The following is a 24,412-nucleotide window of genomic DNA, read 5'->3' on the forward strand; positions in this document are numbered from 1 at the left end:
TATCAAGAATTGATATAAATAAGAAACCTATGATGCTTCATATATATATAGTAAAATGTGCATGAATAGAAGGAAACAAATCTAAGTACTATAATTACAATCAGGCCAAAACATGTATGTATAAGACAAATATTTAAAAATTATAGGTGATGTTTCCCATTTCTGTAGTTCCTAGACCTTTTACATTATTTTAAATATGTTTTAAAAGTGCTCGCTTCGGCAGCACATATATTAAATATGTTTTAAAAAACCAATGCAAATACTTTACGGGTTGTGCTCCCTTTAAATCATTTAGGTTTTATATAACTTATATAGCCTTTTGAATTTTAAGAATCAAGGTGTTATTAAAATTCCTATATCACATATCAACAGTTTCATCACACATATACACCAAAAAATATGTATACTAATATTTAGGGCTACGTTCTTCCTTACATCAAAACAACTAGAAATGCATCAGAACAATGGATGAATAATATTAAAATGATAAAACAGAATACTATGCTGTAGTGAAAATGGTAGTTGAACCCATCAATGTGAATGAATCTGAAAAAGTGTTGCAGAAAAGAAGCAAATCACAGAGAACGCATATAGCATAATTTTCAATTTCCATTTTCATGAAGTTCAAACACGAGCAAAACTCAACATTATAAAGATAGCTATACAAGTTTTAAAACTAAATTTGACATTCATGTCTGCATTTATCTCTGTATAAAGACCTGCAAGGAAACTTACATTTTAAGCAAAAGAACTTTAAAATATCTTTCCAAATATAAAGAATAGGAATATTAATAGTCTAGTTATATTGGGAAATATTTCTGTTCCAATGTAGATATAACCATCTGTTTGTTAGGGCGGATTTGAAAAAAGAGAAGTATGTTCCAATCTTTGGAGGATATGGGTATATGTGTTTTGGGGTGATATACTTTGATTCTTTGACCACAGGATAATAATAATGATTTGCCATACAAATCTGTCCTCAACAAAAGAGGTGAGGGGCACCTGGCTGGCTAAGTCAGAGGAACATGGGATTCTTGATCTCAGGATCAAGAGTTCGAGCCCCACGTCGGGTGTAGAGATTACTTGAATAAATAAAATTTTAAAAAAGATAAAACTCTGCCACAGATATTAGAAGAAACTGTATTTTGAAAAGTAAAATTTTCTGACAATGACCATTTCAAATGTTGTTATAGTCAGAAGAATTTTAATTATTCTGCATGTAACAGCTAAAATTCTAATAATAACAACAAACATTAGCTAATTATTTATTAGGTACCAGGCCCTTTGCTAACTGCTTTATGTGCATAATCTCATTTGATCCTAACAACCCTGAGATTATAATAGCCACTTTACAAATGAAGAAATTAAGACTTAGAAGTCACACAGGGAGCAAGTGGTAGAACCAAAATTTGATCTCAAATGTTCTTACTTCAGAGTTTTAAACTACTTCCTAATAAGGATAAATAACACAGGTAACATTTAAAAAACTATAATGGCTATTGAGAGATAATTCACATAAAATTCATTTTAAGTGTACAACTGAATGGTTTTCAGTATATTCACAGCATTGTGCAACCATTACCACAATCACTTTTAGAACATTTTCATCACCCCAAAAAGAAACCACAATCACTTTTAGAACATTTTCATCACCCCAAAAAGAAACGCAAACCCATTCATTAGCAGTCACTCTCATTTCCTCCGCCTACTCTAACTCCCAGCCCTAGGCAATACTGATTTACTCTCTCTCTCTAGGTATGCCTATTCTGTGATATTTCATATAAATGGAATAATATACGATCTACTGTGACTGGTTTGTCTCATGCAGCATAATTTTTCAAGGCATGATCTAGCATGTACCAATACTTCTTTCCTTTTTATTGCCAAATAATACTTCATTGTATCGATACACTAAATCTTATTTATCCAATCACCAGTTGATGGAAATTTTGGGTTTTTTCCACTTTTGACTATTATGAAAAATGCTATTACGACCCCTTTTGTACAAGTTTTGCGTGGACAGGTTTAATTTCTCTTGGGTATACACCTAAGACTAGAACTGCTGGGTTGTAACCATGTTAAATCTTTTGAGGTTAAATCTTTTGAGGAACTGCCAGACTGTCTTCCCAAGTGGCTGCACCATTTCACATTCCTACCACCAGTATGAGGGTTCCAATTTCTCTGTAACTCCTTGCCAACAGTTCTTATTATCTGCCTTTTTGATTATAGCTATTCTAGTGAGTGTGAAGTACAATGTCATTGTGGTTTTGATTTGCATTTCTCTGATGGTTAATGATGCTGAGCATCTAAACATCAGTTTATGTACTTAACAGTTATTTGTATACTTTCTTTGGAGAAATGTCTATTCAGATCTTTTGCCCATTTTTTAATCGCGTTATTTGCCTGTTTACTGATGAGTTCTTTTTTTTTTTTACATTTTATTTATTTATTTATTTATTTATTTATTTATTTGAGAGACAGAGAGAGAGAGTACACAGCAGGGGAGAGGAGCAGAGGAAGAAGGAGAAGCAAACTCCTCACTGAGCAGGGAGCTGATGCAGGGCTCAATCCCAGGACCCTGGAATCATGCCCCGGGATCATGACCTAAGTCGAAGGCAGATGCTTAACTAACTGAGACACCCAGGTGCCCCCAGGTTCTTTATATTTTAGATACAAGTCTATTATCAGATACATAATTTGCAAAAATTTTCTCTCATTCTGTGGGCTATCTTTTCACTTTTTTTTTTTTTTTTTTAAGAGAGAGAGCAGGGGAGAGACAGAGAATTTTAAGCAGGCTCCTCGCCCAGTGCAGAACCTGACGTGGGGCTCCATCTCACAACCCTGAGATCATGACCCGAGCTGAAATCAAGAGTTAGACGCTTAACCGAGTGAGCCACCCAGGTGCCCATCTTTTCACTTTCTTGATGGTGTTCTTTACAGCATAAAAGTTTGCTTTTTATTTATCTATTTTTTTTCTTTTGTTGCTTGTACTTTTGGTGTCATATCTAAGAAGGCTTTGCCAAATCCAAAGTCAAGAATTTTAGGCCTATGTCTTTTTCTAAAAGTTTTCTAGTATTAACTCCTATATCTAGATGATGGATACATTTTGAGCTAATTTTTTATTTGCTGTGAGGCAGAAGTCAAAACTTCATTTTTTTGTATGTAAATATCCAGTTGTCCCAGCACCATTTGTTGAAAAAACAATTCTTTCTCCATTAAACTGTCTTAGCATTACAGCTAACATTTTAAAAATAATTTCAAACCAGAAACATAAAACTATTTAGTAAATAATCAAAAGTAATCCCCACAACCACCCACCACCTACCCCTCCCACACAAAAACAAATGAGGGAAGTTCATTCACTTCCATGAAAGTGCATATTTACCCTAATTACTGAGAATGCCATTAATCGATCCTAATTAAATACTAACTTTTAAAAAACCACTAACTGATATCAATATAATTCAGGATGTAGAATAATGTGAAAATGGGAAGTAAAAAGAAAGGGATGCAAAAATAAGGGGGAGGATGCTCAGAGAGAAATTTATAGCTTTAAATGCTTTTATTAGAAAACAAAAATTTATAAACAATAATTTAAGCTTCTACATAAAGAAACTAGAAAGAAAAGGGCAAATTAAACCCAAAGCAAGCAAAAAGAAGGAAAAAAAATGTAAAAGCAGCAATCAATGAAACTAAAATCAGAAAAACAACAGAGAAAACCTGTGAAACCAAATCCTGTTTCTTTGAAAAGATCAATAAAACTGATAGACCATTAGCTGGACTGGTCAGCAAAACAAGAGAGGCACAAATTGCGCATATCAGAATTGAAGGAGCTACAGACCTTACAGATATTAAATGGACAGTAAGGGAATATTATGAACAATTTTATGCCAATAAAATTGTTAACTTGGATGAAATGGACAGATTTCTTGAAAGACAAAACAAAGCTTACTCAAGAAAAAATACATAAACTTAAGAGGATTCTATTAAAGAAATTAAACTCATAGCTAAAAACTGTCCAGCAAAGATAACTCCAAGCACAGATGGCTTCACTGGTGGATTCTACCAGTTAAGAAAGAAATAACCATATCAAAGTATTACAAAATCTACCAGAAAACAGAAGAGGAGCAAACACTTCCCAACTATATTTTATAAAGCCAACATTACCCTGATTAAGTAGTCATTTTAAGAAAACTACATACCATTATGCCCCATGAATACAGTTGCAAAACACTCAACAAAATATTAGTGATTTGAATCCAGCACACAAAGTTGGTTCAACATCCAAAAATCAATCAATGTAATTCACCCTACCAATAAACTAAATAGAAAAGCTGTAAGATCATTCAGTAGATGCAGGAAGAGAGCACCTGATAAAATTCAACATCCATTCAAAATATAAACTCTCAGTAAACCATCAATAGAAGGGAATGTCCTCAATCTGATAAAGAGCATTTCTGAAAAACCTACAGGCTGAATTGCTTTCAGGAACAAGGCAAGGATGTCTGTTCTCCCCATACATATTCAGCAATGAACTTATAGCCACTACAATGAGGCAAGAGAAATACAAGGCATACTGACTGAAAAGGAAGAAATAAAACTGTCTTTTATTTGCAAAAGACATGATGACCTACACAAACAATCCCACAGGATCTGCTAAAAAGCTACTAGAATATGTGCATTAAGCAAGGTCACAGGATACAAGGTCAATGTATAAAAACCAATCCTGGGGCGTCTGCGTTCGGCTCGGGTCATGGTCTCAGAGTCCTGGGATCGAACCCCACGCAGGTTCTCCACTCGGTGGCAAGTTTGCTTCTCCTGCTCCCTCTCCCTCTGTGATCTCTCTTGTTCTCGTTCTCTCTCAAATGAATAAATAAAATCTTTTTAAAAAGTTTAAAAACCAATCTTATTTTCTATACACTAGCAAAGAACAAAAGGAGTTGGAATTTTTAAAAAAACATTTATTTATTTGAGAGAAAGAGCAAGAGAGACAGTGGGGGTGGGGAGGGGCAGAGAGACAGAGAGTCCTAAGCAGACTTGGCACTGAGTGCAGAGGTGACATGGGGCTCAATCTCACTATCCTGAGCTGAGATCATGACCTGAGCCAAAGCTAAGAGTCCAATGCTTAACTGATTGCACCACCCAGGTGCCCCAGGAAATTGCAATATTTAAAAAAGCATCTTTTACAACAGCATTCCCAAAACATGAAATATTTAAGTATAAATCTAACAAAGGATATATAAGAATTATATACTGAAAATTACAAAATTTTGATGAGGGAAATTAAAGAACACTTAAATAAATGGAGAAATACAATGTTTTCATGAATCAGAAGATTCGATGTTGTAAAAATATAATTTATCCTCAATTTGATCTACAGAGTCAACAAATCACAATAAAAATCCCAGCAGACTTTTTTGTAGAAACTAACAAGCTGATTCTAAAATTTATATGGATAAGCAAAGCACCTAGAATACCCCCAATTTTTTTTTTGGAAAAGAATAAAGATGTTTGCAACAACATGGATGGAGCCAGATAGTATTATGCTAAGCGAAATAAGGTAGAGAACAATGAATACCATTTGATTTTATTCATGTGGAATTTAAGAAACAAAACAAATGGAGGGGAAGCAGAGGGGCGGAGAGAGAGAGGCAAACCAAGAACCAGATCCTTAACTGTAGAGGGTAAACTGAAGGTTACCAGAGAGGAGGTAGGTGGGGGATTGGGTCAAATAGGTGATGGGGATTAAGGAATGCACTTGTGATGAGCACCAAGTGTTGCATGAAAGTGTTGAATCACTATATTGTACACCTGAAACTAATATTACACTGTATGTTAACTAACTGGAATTTAAATAAAAACTTAAAAAAAAAAAGAAAAAAAAAGAATAAAGATGGAAGACTCATACTAACTGATTTCAAGAATTACTATAATGAGGGTGCCTGGGTGGCTCAGTTGGTTAAGCGACTGCCTTCGGCTCAGGTCATGATCCTGGAGTCCCGGGATCGAGTCCCGCATCAGGCTTCCTGCTCAGCAGGGAGTCTGCTTCTCCCTCTGACCCTCCTCCCTCTCATGCTCTCTGTCTCTCATTCTCTCTCTCACAAATAAATAAAATCTTAAAAAAAAAAAAGAATTACTATAATGATACTTTAATCAAGACTAGGTATTGGCGAAAGGAGAGACATAGATCAACAAATCAGAAAACAGTTTCTAAAAATAGACCCACACATATATAGTCAATTGATTTTTTAAAATAATTTTACTGATGCTATATTTTGCATATAATTCATCCTTTTCAAGTGTATGATCCATGGTCAATTGATTTTTGACGAAGGTACTAAAGTAATTCAATGGCTAAGGTATACTTCTTTCAATAAACAGTGCTGGAACAATTGGATATCCATACATTAAAAAATGAATCTCAACTCATACCTTGCAACATATAAAAAATCAACTTGAAATAGATCATAAACCTAAATATAAAATCTAAAGCTATAAAACTGCCAGAAGAAAACAAAAAAATTTTTGTCACCTTTGATTAGGCAAGGATGTTTTTGGATAGGGCACAAAAAGTACAAAAGAAAAAACTGTTAAACTGGTTATCAAAATTAGAAATCTCTGATCTTCACAAGATACTGTTAAGAGAATGAAAAGACAAATTACAAACTGGGAGAAAATATTTGCAAAATACTTACCTGATAAATGATGTGTGCCCAGAATATATAAAGAACTCTCAAAACTCAACTAAAAAGAAGATTCAAACCAATTTAAAAATGAGCAAAAGAAGGAATAAAATAAGCACATGAGAAAATGCTCAACACCATTAGTTATTAGGGAAATGCAAATTAAAACCACTATGAGGTAATACTATAAACCTATACTACCAAGTACTGGTAAGGAACAGAGCAACTGAACTCCAATACAGTGCTAAGGAATACAAAATGGTCCAGCTACTTTGGAAAATGGTTTGGGAGTTTCTTATAAAGATAAGCATATACTTACCATATGACTTAGCAATCCCACTCCTAAGTATTTACAAAAGGGAAGTGAAACATATGTCCACACACAAAGACCTATACACAAATGTTTATAGTGGCCTTATCTATAGGAGCCCAAAACTGAAAATCACCCAAATGTCCTTCAATCGATTATAGATTTTCAAAAATGTGATACATCCATACAATGGAATACTACTCAGCTATATGAGAGAATAAACTAATACACGCAACCAGATAGACGAATCTCAAAAGCATTAAAACAGTAAAACGGAAATTGACAATTTTTTTTCTGTAATGGAGCAACACAGTAAATACTTTAGGTTTTCAGACCATATAGTCTCTGCCACAACTATTCAATTCTGCCACTGTAGTGTGAAAGCAGCCATAGACAAGAGGTAAACATGAGTGTGGCTGTGGGTTTTTGTTTGTTTGTTTTGCTGTGTTCTGAGAAAACTTTATTAACAGGCAGCAGGCCTGATATGGCTGCTGGGCAGTAGTTTGCCAACCCCTGTGCTAAATCAAAGAAACTAGACACAAAAGGTTATATTAACCCATTTATATGGTGATATGAAAAAGGCAAACATAAAGAGACAAACAAAATCAGTGGTTGTCAAGGCCTGGGGGTAGGAGTTCAGGGATTACCTAGAAAGGAGCACAGGGCAACTTTTTGGAATGACAGCAATATTCTGTATCTTGATTGTGGTGGTGGCTACATGGCTGCATATGTTTGTCAAAATTCATATACATACAAAGGGTGAATTGTACTGTATGCAAATTATGCTTCAAGAATCCTGTCTTAGGAAGGAAGGAAGGAGGAAAGGAAGGAAAGTAGGACCAAGGAAGAAAGGAAGGAAACCAGCCAGTCAGCCATTCTTTGGTCCCTGATTCAAATAAACCAAAAGAAAAAGAAAAATTTTTTTTAAGACAATAAAAAATCACGGAATTGTAAAAGCTCACTGAATATTGGTGATGTTTTAAAAATTATTTTTCATATTTTTAATAGGTGATAATCATATTGTAGTTTTTTTAAAAAGAAAGAGTTCTTACTTTTAGAGATACATTCTGAAGTTCTTACAGATGAAATTATATTATGTCTGGGATTTATTTTAAAATAGTCCAGTTAAGGGGAATAGAAATGTACTGATAATTGTGAAGCTGAGTGGTGGGTAAACAGGGGTTCATTATATTATTCTTGCTACTTTTATGTATGTTTGAACATTTCTACAATAGCCAAGTTGGGTTGGTTTTTTTGAAGAAGGGAAAAAAAAAGTGTGTAAGAGATAAAAACCATAAATAATGATTATGCAGTTAACGTCTATGGAGGTCAGGTAGATGAAAAAAATGAGTAAAGCCAAAATCATTCACATCAAATCTTTGAAAAAACATGTGAAGTCCAAACACACACTGCTAATCATTCTCTTAAGACCTTAAAACCTGAAGATACAGTTGTATACTTTCACATATCTTTACAAACAATGCATACACAATGTGAAGTTAAATGTAAAATGAGTAATTTCTTAAAATTCAGAAAACACTGAGGTATATATAACAACAGCCAAAACACAACAACAACAAAAATACTGTATTATCTGGTTCTGGTACATTCACTAGCATTATAACCAAATCTGTTTCTAATTTCTTTCTTTTTTTTTTTGCTTCTAATTTCACAATTTGTCTTTAGTTACTAAGAAACATATACACAATTTAATGAGAAAATAGGAGCAAGAAAGTAATAGGAGACTTTTTAGTAATATTATAGCAGAAAACATAGCTGATCATACCAGGATAATAATCCATTTTAACTAGGCAAACTGCTAAAGAAGAACATATACCAAAAATTAATGATGGAAGTAGCTTTAGAATATCTGCCCTTTCTTAATCTTACAACAGCCTAAGTAGAGATATATTATCTAAGAATAAAATCAGATATTAACTATACCCATGGTTTTCTTCATAATATTGTAGAATACTCCACCCTGCTGGAACATGTGAGGAAGTCCCTTTGCATAAGACCATACATCTTCTCCTGTAAAATAAAAACAGATATAGTATTGGCAACAAACAAGAGTTCAACCCAAGGTTGCTTAATGATTAACCTTGAACAGAGATTGCAAGGCAGATCTCCCAAATGAGTAACACAGCTTGGTATAACATAAAGAGATGATATGGAGTGATGGGACTGTGGTAAACTAGAAAATCCATGGCCCATCTAAAGGTGGCAGCCACTGCCATGTGCTGTCATAGAAGAGTGTAGGCCCAATGTTTTAAGACCATATGGCTTTTCAGAAGCCAGAAACCTAGGTTTTTCATGTGAATTCTCCTAATTTTTAAATGTAGAAACTAATTCAAAAAAGTCTTTAAAACTGCATGAGTCAATACTGGGCATATTAAACAAAATATACCTGAAGACTCAATCCAACTCAAAGGAAAGTAGTTCACAACCTTGAACTAGAGCAACAGAGAAGGTTATGGAAAGATACTTATTTTTAACAAGTAAAATACAGAATTGTGTATTTTATATATATATATATATTTTTAAGTTTTATTTATTTAACAGACAGACAGCAAGAGAGGGAACACAAGCAGGGGGAGTGGGAGAGGGAGAGGGAGAAGCAGGCTTCCTACTGAGCAGGGAGCCCGATGCGGGACTCGATCCCAGGACGCCGAGATCATGACCTGAGCCGAAGGCAGACGCTTAAAGACTGAGCCACCCAGGTGCCCCTGTGTATTCTATATTATGTTAAAATCAAATAAAAATAGATGGAAGGGTCTAGGGAGAAAAGTAAATAGGTAGACTGAAGGTACGTAATTAATGTATTGTGTTGTTCCAAAGTTGACTTTCTTAAATAGAAATTTAGGGGAGAAATACCTTGTTGAAGAGATTCAGAATAACCTTTAGAAATCTACAAAATACCACAAGCAAATGACCATTCACAAAAACATTTTTTAAGAACATCCTTGACAGTGACTATTTCAATAAGAAGTTTCAAATAAAAAGACAGATAATCACTGTTCAAAAAGTTAATGAAGAATAGAAGGAACGTAAAAATTAAGTTACTTTTGAGGGTGCCTGGGTGGCACAGTCAGTTAAGTGTCTGACTCTTGGTTTCAGCTCAGGTCGTGATCTCAGCATTATGGGGTCAAGCCCGGTGTCAGGCTCCACGCTCAACGCGAAACCTGCTTGGGATTCTCGCTTTCCCTCCCCACCCTCTAAAATAAATAAATAAATCCTTTTTTTTAAGATTTGTTTTTTTAAGAGAGAGCGAGAGTGAACACAAGCAGGGGGAACAGCAGGCAGAGGGAGAGGGAGAAGCAGGCTCCCCACAGAGCAGGGAGCCCGATGCGGGGCTCGATCCCAGGACCCTGGGATCATGACCTGAGCCAAAGGCAGACACTTAATGGACTGAGCCATCCAGATGCCCCAATAAATAAATCTTTTTTAAAAAATTAGTTACTTTTGGTTTGTGGAATGATTGTTTTTGTTTCTTTATACTTTCACTATTTTCTAATCTGATACTGTATATATGCTACATTTACAATCAGGACTTTTTTTCAGTTAATCTTAACAAAGAAAGGTTAAATTTTTATTTTTGAATAGAGGTTACTAATGACGTGGCTTAATCATTATGTACATGCAATCTCTCAGAGCTCTAACCCCTTCCCACATTTATAAACAGGAATATGAATTTGCATGGCAGTTGGTTAAAGTTTAGAGTACTCAGTACATCAGATTAAAGTATGCAAATTTTAAAAGCCTTGGCGCTTAAAGTTTCAGTTTACTAGAACATTTACTTACACACAAACACTTCATTCACTAATGATACAGTATTACCAGAATATGGCTAAATTTAAGGGTGGGCACACGAATTTAATTTTAAATTTTGAATATTAATAAAAGCCTCCAAATACAGAATGTTAACAACTTACAGCAGAAGTTCCGACTGCTGAACTTATCATTAAACTTCATTTGGATAAATTATTTCTATGGCAGGGTGGCTGGGTGGCTCAGTTGGTTAAGCGACTGCCTTCAGCTCAGGTCATGATCCTGGAGTCCCAGGATCGAGTCCCAGGATCGAGTCCCACATCAGGCTCCTGCTTGGCAGGGAGTCTGCTTCTCCCTCTGACCCTCCCCCCTCTCACGCTTTCTCTCTCTCATTCCCTCTCTCAAATAAATTAATAAAATCTTAAAAAAAAATTATTTCTATGGCAATAACCTTTCATTTAGTTATTATCAATGTTACCTTAAATGTACTAAGTATTTTATAAAATACTCAGAATATAATTTATTTGAAAAACATATAAAAATTATATAGTAGTGGGGCGCCCCAGTGGTTGTCAGTTAAGCCTATGCCTTCAGCTCAGGTCATGATCCTGGGGTCCTAGGATGGAGTCCCACATCGGGCTCCCTGCCCAGTGGGGACCCTGCTTCTCCCCCTCCCTTTGCCTTCTGCTCCCCTTGCTTGTGCGCTCTCTCTCAAATAAATAAAAATTATATGGTAGCACTTAAGTTTTTTTGGTAGAAGTCTGAATAGGTCTTAAAATAGTGAATTCTCCAGAACTGTCCACCATTAAATACTAATTTTAAAAATGACATTTCCTAGTATTTTACATACCTTACTCTTCCTTATTTAAGCAGGGAGAACTCTAAGTAAGAACTCTATTGGAGTGTTTATCAACCTTGTTTTCATTCTGTCCCTCTAAGGATCTTTTTTTAAAATTATTCCTAAGGATCCCTTTAAAACATTTTGCTTAGCTGCCTCCTCTGTGGCATTTGAATACTACAGAAATACAGATATACTGCTTATCTGTTTATGTACTGCAGTATATCAGAGTTTTATTCATTAAAGATTTTGTTTACCCTCTCCCTCTCCCAAGAACCAAACTTCACCCCCCTTCAGAGCAGTATGTGGCCTCATTAAGTATGCATGCTCTGTTCCTTTAAGGGAAGGATAAATAAATCGAAACCTCTATTATCTACCCAGCTTTGAGAAGGCACTTTACACAGTTTTGTTTTCTCATCACAACTAAGCCCTATTTTACAGAAAAGGAAACAAACTTAGAGAGTTTAAGCAATTCTCCTAAGATCAAACAGCTTGTAAGTGGCTGAGGCAGGATTTGAATCCAAAGCTTAAGCCCTCCCTTTCCACTGATATTAAACCTTTACCAGAGGTCAAATTGTGTTACAACAAATATGACAGAACTATCCAGTCTTTTCTTGTAGAAATCCCTGGCATCAACAACTGGTTGGGAGGAAAAAATAGGCAAATTATTTCCTTTGGTATACAAATACTTCCACTGAGTCATGTTTGTTGGTAACAGAACCAAGAAGAGAGATTAGAGATCAGGAAGCAGGAATTGTGACACTCTGTACAAGTGCCCCATCAGCATCATACTGCTCTCCACTGCATTTGCCCCCATTCATCCTACAACTGCCCTGGTTCAGGCCTGTCTCCTGCCTGCAATACTACCACCACGTCCTCACTGGTTTTCCCTCCAATCTTGTTCTCCTCAAATCCCTCCTTCTTCTGAGTTACACCTTTAATGGTTCCCCAAAACCACACCATAAAGCCCAAGCTCCTTTTTCATGGCAGATAAAGGCACTCGAAGAGTCATCCTTGCATTCTCTCCTATCTCACATCTCTCACTGCACCCTAACTTGACTTTTACAAAGCAACACCACCAAACTGGTCTGGTTCCCAAAGGTCAATAATTACTATATATTCTTTAAAACTCAATTTAGGTGTCACTTCCTCTTAGATTCTTCAGAGTGGCAGGTAGGTAGGTACCTTCCTTGCTACTTTTATGCAGATGAGCACCACAGTTCTCATCACACTGCAGGTTAATTTAGTGTACTTTTCTGCTTCCCCTTCTAGACTAGCTTCTCAAAGTCAGGAAAAGGTCAGCGGTCTATCTGACTTTCTATTCCCAGGGCCTGGCACAGTGCTGAGGAGACAGTACCACTCTTAACATTCACTGAATGAATGTATATGAATGAACAGTATAAATGAGGTTCTTCCTTTTAACAATGCCTGAAAGAAGTTCAAAAAAACTTAAATGAAGCAGCACAATGACAACTGTTCTTCAGTGTTAATATGGATAAAATATAACTAATGGAACCATCTATACCTCTTCATGAATCTAATAAAAAAAAAAATCACAGCAAAAATGAAGGGAAAGACTTTTAGTTACAAACTTCCAGTTATCAAATAAATAAGCCATGGGGATGTAATGTACAGCATGGTAACTACAGTTAATAATACTGTATTGTATATTTGAAAGTTACTAAGAGAGTAGATCTTACCAAAAAAGGGAAAGATTTATTTTTCTACCATTCCATTAGAAAGCAAACTCTTAGAGAACAGGAATAGCTTGGTAAAGCATTTGGCAAATATTATATTAACTCATATTTTTGTTAGCCCCCAATTAATTTTACTTTATAATTTATCTGTTTCTTCATAGTAAACAATAAAATACTTATATTCAGCACATTGTGTGTACATATAAATGTAGAAAAAAAGTCTATACCACTATCATCAATAACCTCTGTTCACATTTGTCTTCCTCAAATCCTTCCTCCTAAGTCTTCAGTTCTCCTACCAAAACAGTAGTTATATATGGCAGTGGTATTATGGATGGTTTTTCTTTTTTCCTCTTTAAGAATTTTTAATTTTTAAAAAGTATATTAAAGTGAACATTTTTTTAAAATATCACATTTTTCTAACTTTTACTACTAATAATAAAATCACGGGTTTAAAAGTGGGCTTAAAAGCTCATCATTCCAATTTTTAACTGGCTTTTTAAAAAAGCACTTTGAAGTTTCTACTTTGCAATTTATGAAGTGAGCAAATTTTAAAGTCTAACATCTATATGAAATATATATATATATGTTTTTAGTGAAGTATAATTGACACACGTTACATTAGTTTCAGGTGTACAACACAGTGATTTGACAACTCTATACGTTATGCTATGCTCACTACAAGCGTAGCTACCACCTGTCACCATACAACACTATTACAATACCATTGACTATATTCCTTACGCTGTACCTTTCATTCCCATGACTTATTCATTCCATAACTAGAAGCCTGTACTTCCCACTCCTCTTCACCCATTTTGCCCACTCCCCTCCACCCCCCACCATCAGTTTGTTTTCTGAATTTATGGGCCTGTTTCTGCTTTTTTGTTTTGTTTTTTAGATTCCACATGTAAATAAAATCATATGGTATTTGTCTTTCTCTGTCTAACTTATTTTACTTAGCATAATACCCTCTAGGTCCATCCATGTTGTCACAATGGCGAGATCTCATTCTTTTTCTATGGCTGAGTAATAAAATGAAATATCTTTGTAAGGTCATCTGGCTGGCTCAGTCGGAAGTCCCATGACTCTTGAGCTTGGGATCCTGAGTTTGAACCCATCATTGGTTGTAGATTACTAAATAAATAAACTTAAAAAAGAAAAAAATATGTATTTTTAAAGACCCCCCCCAAGATACCTAAAATTAACTCTGAACTCAAGTATCTTATCACCATAAAATAAATTGGCCAAAATGTAAATTTAAACTAGAAACATGGGACTATTTCTACTAGAAATAATCCTAAAGCTATTCGTTAGCTGAAAGAATTGTTGCCATCTCTCTACCCTTCCTGCAGATCCTCCCATCTAAAAATGTATCTACCTTACCAATAGTCAAAACCATTTCTAAGAAAGGCATGCCTGTTTCTCTCCTTATACCGAGTCCCTGAAGTATATCCAGCCCATACAACTTTTAGCGTCATCATTAGCATTAAAAGATGTATTTATCATACATATACATGCACACAAACCTGTGTGTAAATGTTTACACACACACACAGTCTGATTTTCTCTGGGAAGTAAAAATTTTAAAGACAACTATCATATTTTACTTTACATACACTTGAATTCTTTGAATATTTAAAAATAATATAATCTTGTAATTGAAAAAATATGAAGGAAAATAAAAGGTGTCAAAGTAGTTGAGTACAGAAAGGAACAGAATCAATGTTTAACTTAATCTTCAAAGTATGATAGTATAAATTCATGTATAACATACATTTATCTTAAGATATATCTATATGCATCTTTCAGGAAGATAAAAGATATATAAAAATCAAACAAGTTTCTCAACTCCTGAAAGGCTGCTAACCTTTATAGTGAAGTGGGGTAAATATCACAAGTAGCTCAATTCTGTTAAAGCAACTCCAAACTGACAGATTCTGTTTTTCACAAATCTGTCTTTATCTCTTGAAAAAGAAAATTAACTAGAAACTTAGTGGAATACACTACTAAGAAAAAAAAAATTAGCCTAGTATTTATGATGGCTGTTAGGCCATCTGTCATGCTTACCACAAAGAAAATCCACCAAAAATGGTCTACAAGAAAACTGAATAACATATTTTGTAATGCCAAAGTCACTCACATATAAATAATGAAGATGACAATCTGCAAAAATTGTTCAATAACCTCCAACTAGTCTGGATAAAGCAGATTTAAATGTGAAATATTACAGGTAGAACATTATTTCATTTTAAACTCTCATATTCAAAGTGACTAGTTCCATGAATGGTTCATACTAAGCAAAAGACTGATGCATTTGTTGATACAAATAAATAATAATTATAATGCCCTCAGTTGAGATCCTGCAGCTAAGTTTATGGAGGTCAAGGACTATGTCTCATTCATCTTTGTATCTCCAGCACAATCTCTAGCTCATAGCAAAACATTCATTTTGCTGAAAAAATTGCATTCATTCATTCAACAAGCATTTATTTGGCACCTAATAAGTGCCAGGCCCTGTACTAAGTGATAAAGTACTCATCAGTGAATAAAACAGGCTACCGTCTCTGCCTTTGTGGAGTTTACAATACAGTGGGGTAAGCAAATAAATAAGTAAACCAACAAAGAAGATAATGAAAACTTGTAATAGGGTATGAGAGAAATGAACATGATACAATGATAGAGGGGACCTACTTAGAGTGGTTAGCAAAGGTCTCTCAAACCCTTAGATAATGGTCAGAAAAAGTCTAAGAAGGTGGTATGTAAGCCTAAACCTAAATGAGAAGAAGTCAGTTATTCGAACAGCATAAGGCTTGATGCACTCTTTTTCTAAACTAACGTATCAGCAGCTTAGCTCATATCTGGTAATTCACAAAGTAATTTCTGCATTTTGAAATTTGCAATTTTCTAAATAAGCTCTGTCGTTTTCCAGCCCTCTCCAAACTAAACATCAGTATTTCTCCAGCACTCCTTACATAAGGTTGTATATGTGTGTGTGTGTATATATTTATTCCCAAATTGACATTTTTACCAACACATCACTTTTTATTAAGAATATCTTCTAGGGGGCGCCTGGGTGGCTCAGTCGTTAAGCGTCTGCCTTCGGCTCAGGTCATGATCCCGGGGTCCTGGGATCGAGCCCCGCATCGGGCTCCCTGCTCGGGAGGAAGCCTGCTTCTGCCTCTCCCCCTGCTTGTGTTCCCTCTCTTGCTGTCTCTCTCTCTGTCAAATAAATGAATAAAATCTTTAAAAAAAAAAAAAAGAATATCTTCTAGGGCGGGGCACCTGAGTGGCTCAGTGGGTTAAGCATTTGCCTTCGGCTCAGGTCATGATCCCAGGGTCCTAAGATCAAGTCCCACATTGGGCCCCTCTGCTCAGGGAGGAGCATGCTTCTCCCTCTGCCTGCCACTCTGCCTACTTGTGCTTTCCCTCTCTCTGTCAAATAAATAAATAAAATCTTTAATAATAATAATAAAAAGAATATCTTCTAGAGATGCCTGGGTGGCTCAGGCAGTTGGGTGTCCCACTCTTTATTTAGATTCAGGTCACAGTCTCAGGGTCATGGGATCGAGCCTGCATCAGGTTCTGTCCTGGGCATGGAGCCTGCTTCGGATTCTTTCTCCCTCTCCCTCTGCCCCTCCACCCCCACTCATGCTTTCTCTCTCTAAATAAAAACAAAACAAAACAAACAAAAAGATTATCTTCTACATAATTCAAATACAGTTATAAGAAAATCAGAGAGGTAAAGAACGAATATTTATAGAGGGACTAATACAGGCCAGGCACTCTCTTAGTACTGTTTTACAGCAGAAAATCTCTCAAGTGCTACAGTAAAAAATTTTTTAAAAATAACAAAACACTCTTTTTATGCTCAAATTTGTGTTGGGAATAGATTTAAAGAGATGTATGGGTTTATAAGGGCAGCAACATAAATGTTGGAGGTAAAGAGGGAAGGGATCACAACAAGACATTATGTTGTTGAACTCATTGCAGTCCACAGTCTAGTACTCAGATATTCAGGTCCAGAAACCTCAAACTAAACTCAAAAAGTGACTAATTATAAACCAGAACTATATTTTACTGATTTTCATTATAAAATGTATTATTATGCTGACCAGACTTAAAGTATGGATCATAATCTCACTCTTGCCATTTATTTATTTACAATGGAGAACACAGCCTTCTAAGTGAACGTAATCCTCATCTGCACTCTCACCTGTACATCAATACTTATATCAGGAAGTTAAATGAGTGTTCAGAACAGATACTTGATGAATACAGAATCTCTAAAGGGATACAGTTCTTTCAGCCAGGCAGTGGTGAGGACTGATAAAATATTCCCACCCTAGAGATTACCTTTCTAGTTACCAGAATTTTCATGAACTCTAGATGATGTATCTTTTCCCTTTGTACAGCAGTGTCTAAACAGTGCCAAATTCTGCTTTTCAACTCTTTTTCAACGTTCAATGCTGACCATCCATTCCATTTCTGCTGACACAGCCTTTCTTTAGACATGTTAATGTCATCTATTTAATGCAATCAAAAACATTTCAAAGTGCCTGCAACCTGCTGGGCACTATACTAGGTACTGAGCATCCAAGTTTAGATAAGAGATCAGCCACATCCTCAAGAGTTCATCTTCTATTGAGGAAGACCTTCTCTTTCCTGTTTTTTACCTGGGAGATTGCTAGTTTTTAAAGTACCTTCTGCATATACCTAATTTTATCCATTCTCTGCCGATGTTATTTAATTTTCAGAGTTCTAGGAGTATTTTATTGTTGCCCTGTGTCCCAACTACAAAGGGCATTTTGTAGAGAAGAGGCAACTGAAAGTACTGGGGAGTTAAGCAGCTTGCCTGAATCACTAAGTTAATAAGCAGTGGAGCCAAGATTCAAATTCTAGGTCTTTCTGACTCCAAAGATCACACAATCTTTCATGTAGTCTCTAAGAAACCAGAAACCCTAAGAGACAGAAATACAGTGTGCCTAGTACATTTCTTGACATATCCCCCAATTCGATGGCTATGTCTGCCAAAATAAAATCAGCAATATCAAGTTATAAATGTGTACAGAGCTTTTAAATCTCCTATTAACTTCTAGGCCCCCAAATTTAACAAGCCAGGAATAAATAATCTTCATTTTGGTAGGTCAAGGCCCAATTCACTGATATTTACTACTCTTAGAAAAAAGAATCAAAACCCAGATCACTTTTCCAGTTAAAAGCTCTAATCTCAGCAAAAATAAGGCTCTTCTAATATGTAACATAAATTTTAATTCTACTTTAAGCCTTAGTAAAGCATATTAAGAGTGATTTTGAAAATAAAGATTAAGCAAATAAAAATAATGTTAGAAGTGCACCATTGGATCATATCCCAAATCATCTAAAGCTTTAGATTACATATTTAGTTGATATATTTAATTTATGCTGAATTATTAAAAAGAAATGCTTCTTAAGCAACCCCATTAACATCTACCTGTTTCTTGTATTTCTCATGAGTTATAATAGTTTATTACAATTGATGGCACAGAGTCAGTAAGCAAGGAAATAACTTAAGCACAAATCCTAATGTACAAATAAAAATGTGATGAACTGGGAAAGGAAGAACAGGAAATGGAGGACAGAGACTATTAGGTGGGAGAGCAGTGAGAATATAAACACCAGAAACTGCAATTCATCAAACAGGAAGTCCTGAAATCACATGACATGCAGGAAAAGAAAATTTAAAAATAAATGAAAAGGGACAAAGTGGGCAGGCTCAATAGAGCCCAGGAGGTAAAATATTTTAAAACGTTTTAAATAGATATACTATAAGGCTATTAAAAAAAATTTACAACAATAAATTATATTTAAATAATCTGGTGACAGTTAAGAGACTACTTTCACTTTCTTAGTTATGTTGTCCTAAATATTGACTTTAGTAGAGAATCATGCTAACATATATCCATTAACTGCAAAAAAAAAAAAAAAAAAAAAAACCTAAAGAAAATAATCTCCTCCTAAACTATATATATAATTGAAGAGTTTTTACGATGACCACAGATTTTTTTTCACGAAGACAACAGAAAAACTCAATGCATTATATTCACAATTAAGAAATAACCATCTAGGTTAAAATGATCTTACCCATTAATGTTGCTAAAAGACACAAGGAGTACATTTCTTTGTCAGCTTGCTCCTGAAGTTCCTTAGATAGTTTACCAGTAACAGCAATCTCTTCTTGTTTCACAGTGTGGGCCGAGTGTGCTGCAGCAGACTGACTACTTTCTGCTTTACTTTTTAGAATCTCTATTGTAATTCTGTCACCATGCTGTAAAGGAACTGGCTCCTTTTCCATTCCTGCCTGGGGTGGCATTAACTCTTTAGGAGGAAAGCCATATCGAATACACTGTAAATATGGAGGAATGTTAAATTCTCTGGCTATGCTTTCCTGAAGTTCAAAAAAGGTTGTTGAAGACTTAAGTGTAACCATGGACTGCCGTCCATCATTAGTTGTTATTCGGATCTTTTTCTCCTTAGAAGTTGTTGGTGAATAGGGAGCCTTGGTAGGGGTAGCAGGTGCAGAGGATGCACCATCACGAATGGTACTAGGAGAAACAGTCCTGGGCTGCCCTTTTTGTTCTTGTTTTAACTTCTCTGTTTTCCGTTTCTGCATTACAGCAGCCTGTTCCGTAATATTCTGTTGAATAGTTCTTTCAGTTTTACTCATGTTTAACTCCTCCTTGTGCAAAGTTTTTGTTTTCTGTCCAGTAAGAATAATTTTAGTTGGGAGCTGAGATTCCGACTCTTGTCCTTGTACATCTCCGACTCTTTGGGCATGAGCACCATCTATATTTACAGGAGTATAATCATCAGGATTCTTTTTGGCAGTCTGATGCAATATAGTGTGGACAACTTTCTGAACTAGGATTTCACTCCCAAATTCACCTGGAAAGTGCTTGGTAACAAGTTTCATTGCAACATCATAAACATTACTATTCAAAGATGAATCACTTTCATACTGGAACCAATATACTGTTTCTCTGACCACTCTTCCACCCCATTCCAAAGTAATAGGAAAAGCTTCTGGTAGATTGTCATACTCTTTACCATCCCAAAAATGTTTGAATCCACAACCACATTTGCCACCAGTGGACCTAGAATTAGTTCTGTCCCCATCCAAATACACAATAGACCCATCTCCTCTGACCCTTCGCACAGATGTGCCATGGCACCAATTACAAGCTGTCAGGTTACTCAATCCATAGTCTGGTACCAGAACATCTTTCACTGAATCATATGAGCAAACTAAATTGTTCAAGGGAAAGCTATAATTTTTGTCAGGCCTCAGCTGTCCATGAGTACTTTTTGCCAGGTTATACAGTTTCCCTCCTGGAGCCAACCACTCTGGAGGAACATGAAGTTCAGAAAGGGCACCACAGAGCAAACATTTGTGAAGGCGATTATCCATTACTGCTTTTTTAGCAGCTGCTGTGACTTCTTCAGGCTGAACTCCTATCACCCCAGTCCTCCTGTAGAAATACTGATGGACATCAGCAACCAAACTAGGATGGATACCATGTTTGTCCATAAAGACTTCTTCCATAGCAGCAACAAGCCTAAGTAAGTATTTATCCTGCAAACTTCTGTCTCCTCCAATAACACAACCACCATCCTCCTCAAGTTTAATGTACTTTTTAATAAGGTCCTGAGGCACACCCCACGCTTTAGGCAGCAAATTCATAGGCAGTTTGGGCAAAGCAGCCCCTTTTATGCCTACCAAGGGGATATAATGGTTTCTACCAGAGCTACTCCATGCAATACAGATTGGTTTGTTCAAATGACCATCTCTCCCTGTGCACTTCTCTGCAGGGATGAGCCCAGGCAGAAAGGTGGCTGAATAATCACCAGAGCTTCTCATGCCACTGAGAGAATCTAGCAGAATAATAGGGCGATGTAATACATTGGCAAGGCCAAATATGTGGATGTTCCTCAAGCCCAAGGGAACACCCTCAGGTGGTACAAACAGAGGGTCACACTCATTGATAATGTCCTCCCATTCAGCGGCATCAATGAAGTCATGGAACAGGGCTTGATACTGGGCCAGGTGCTGCTGAAAGTGTTGTTTAAGATTCTCTCTCAAGGCATGCCAGAAGAGCTCCCGGCCTACTAGAGCCCGGGACACAGCATGCACCAAACAGTGTCCGTCCCCGTCCACATGAACTGGAATGAGGCATTCCTGGCTTTTATTGGCCCGCTTGATGTCCTCAAGAGTGTCATGCAAATACAGGAGGCTTCCGGAGCGGTCCTTGCCATAGCCCACGGTGTTAACATGCTCTGGTTCGATGAGGAAGGCGCGGTCACCTAATAAAGCGCAATCGAACAGTTCACCCTGGTTCATGTCCCGGAGAAGCTTAGCCCTGCCTGTCTGTTTATCCATTCCATAGCGAGCTAATATGGGCGACAATAATTTGCAGTGGTAGTTAGAAAGGCCCATCACCTTTACCAGTTCCGTGTTCTTCTTGGGTGCCCCTGTCACCCCGAGCAGCGCGTTCCGCAGCAGGTTGTGTAGCACTACGTCCGGGTCGGTCACCTCCTCCACCCCCAGCAGCTGTTGCTGCTCGTGCCGCTGTCCGCACTCGGTACACTCGATGCTGACAGAACCGGAGGCCGGGAAGAACAGACGCGCCTGGCACTTCGGATCCGGGCAGCTCCCGGAGAGGATTCTCCGGTCTCTCCGTTTCGAGAGCCCCCCCGGAGGAGCCGCCGCCGCCAGGGACGGCGGAGTCTGCGGAGCCTCGGGGGGAGGAGGTGGCGGAGGCAGCGGAGGCGGCGGCGGCGGCTGAGACATACCTTTCGGCTCTCGTGTCTCGCTCCGCGTCCCAAGCGACCCTCAAAGGCTCATAGCCCAGACCCCCACCAGCCCGACTCTGTCTAGTCCAGGCCCAGGGCGAATCACTTTCCTTTCCCTACCAGCTCCTCCTCCTCCTAAGCGAAGGCGGAAGCGCCGGACGTTGTTTCTCTTCTTACTTCTCCACTGCCGTAGCCGTTGCCCCGAACGTAACGGCCACCACCCTACCCAGCACTCACACTCACTCACTCTCGCTCTCTCTCTCCCTCAGACACACAGACATACACGCCCTCACTGAGAGTGCGCAGGCGCAGCCACCGCTTTGCCCTCTGGGAATTAGAGTCTTGCAGCCTCTCTTCCGGACGTTGAGTGCTAGGATCTTGGATCCAGAAAGAACTACAAATACCGTGAGGCCAAGCGGTTCAGCTCCCGCGGAGAGGAGGAAGAGGAAGGCAATAGGAGGGGGCAAAAAGGAAGCTAGTCGCTCATGTTGCTTGCTGGGAGTTGTAGTTTTAACTGGATCACCTTTGTCGTCTTCCCACTTCTAGAGCGCAAGCAAAAGAGAATGAGAGACCACATTTCCTAGGATGCCCTGCGGTACGTTCAGCTTCACTTCCCCCTTAGGCGGATAGGAGGATACAGGGAAGCCTGGTAAAAACAGAAAGGGAATGGGTGTCGGAAGCGGAGGGTCTGAAGTTCACGACTCCTAGAAGGGGAGGGGAATGAAAGGCTCTCAGTGAAGAAGGTACAGTAAATAAATGTCCAGCGATATGGCGGGCTGGGAAGTTGAATGAAATGATCTAATCTAGACTGGAGGTCGTAAAAGAAAAAGGGGGAAAACAATGAATTGATTCTCGGAGTATTTCTTAAGGTCTTTTTTTCTGCCACACTTCTCTGTTCTCATTCCTACCTGTATTCCAAGCCACTGAGTGCCTAAGTCCCCTTTTCTGCCTTTTTTCCCCTCTCTACTGAGGGTAACTGGGGCACAATTTGTTTCCTAGTTCCCTGTATGTCTTTGCAGTTTACAGTACAAATAACAATACCTTGGATGCGTATAGAGTCATATATACATACAAAGCCTTTTAACTAGATATAGTTTGCTCCTTACGGCCCTCTCCTCAGAGAGTTGTAACAGCTGTTTATTAAGTTCTTAATATATTCCTGTTGCAGCCTTTACAAACACAGTATCATTTGATCTTCATAATAACCTTGTTAGAAAACACGTCCAGAAAGGAAATGACTTCCGCAGGTTCACACAGCCAGTAAGTGACGGTTAGGCATTCAGATCTAGATCTGTACCCATTTTACAGACAGGGATATAGGCAGGAAAGGTTAGACCAGTTTTATATAAAATAATAACTAACTTCTCATTACTGTTGCTTTATAGTTTACATAATATGTTCATATATATCATCTCATTCTCTCACCAGTCCATTAATACGTTACCAGGTATTGTTGACTCCATTTACAGTTATGGATACAGACTAGGAATTAAGTGACCTGTCCAAGGTCAAATCACCAGTGTATTTCTGACCCAAAGAGTGCTTTTTACACTATTTTCTACAAAAGAAAAGAGCAGTTAAGCTCAGACCTTTTGTTAAGCCTCTGGGTCTGTTAGTGACTCAAGGAGTGAGTGGTAAAGATGTTTACCCTTAAGAGGGCAGCACAGCTTTATTGTGTGCTTGGAAACTGCCTCTTCATGCAAAACACATTGATATGTTAATTGAAAGCTAGTATTGTTTTAATTATTATTGTACAGTCAGCCCCTTTCACTTATTCTGGAAATTCTTGCTTTCTGAACCTTAGATAAGTGAACTGTCTCAAAATTTCTGAAACATTTGGCACAAAGTAGATACATCAGTGCAATCCATGAGGTCATTTGAGTCTTCTGCAGCTGCCAAGGGAATTGTTTACTTTATTAGGTTTTTTGAGTAAATAGAATTTGATGCTTTGAAATGAACCATCTGTAAGACACTCCTAAAGGGTATTAGTACTGACTTTCACCCTAATTATTGTCTACAGTTTTCTTCAAAAGAATTATGTTTGAAAGAGAAAGTCTTCAAATATTATTTTCTCACCCAGTTCTTCCAGGTCCATGCAAAAAATGATGTTACCTTCATATAAGATAGGTAATGTTACTTAAAGGGGATAATTTTTTCAATAAAGTTTTTCTTAATTCATGCAGGAAAAGTTGTTTATTTCTATTTTGACAATAGTTTGGTGGTACTACATATGTGATCTTGGAACTGATTTTTTATTGAGTGTTTATAAGTTGAGAAATTGAATATG

At 37.2% G+C, this 24,412-nt stretch overlaps 1 protein-coding gene across 1 annotated transcript in view; it reads right to left on the reverse strand.

Annotated features, from left to right (window-relative positions):
- VCPIP1 (valosin containing protein interacting protein 1) overlaps window positions 1-22,372 on the reverse strand; it is a 30,103-nt gene extending 7,731 nt beyond the window's left edge. The window contains exons 1-2 of the mRNA XM_006734431.3: window positions 19,420-22,372; window positions 8,938-9,024 (exon numbers count right to left, since the gene is read on the reverse strand). Coding sequence (XP_006734494.1) covers window positions 8,938-9,024; window positions 19,420-22,123 — 2,791 coding nt within the window. The 5' untranslated portion in view covers window positions 22,124-22,372. The remainder of the gene's footprint in view (window positions 1-8,937; window positions 9,025-19,419) is intronic.
- Window positions 22,373-24,412: the final 2,040 nt, after the last annotated feature.

This window comes from Leptonychotes weddellii, chromosome 4 (assembly GCF_054177405.1).
Source record: "Leptonychotes weddellii isolate Sample4059 chromosome 4, ASM5417740v2, whole genome shotgun sequence".
Taxonomy (NCBI): Eukaryota; Metazoa; Chordata; class Mammalia; order Carnivora; family Phocidae; genus Leptonychotes; species Leptonychotes weddellii.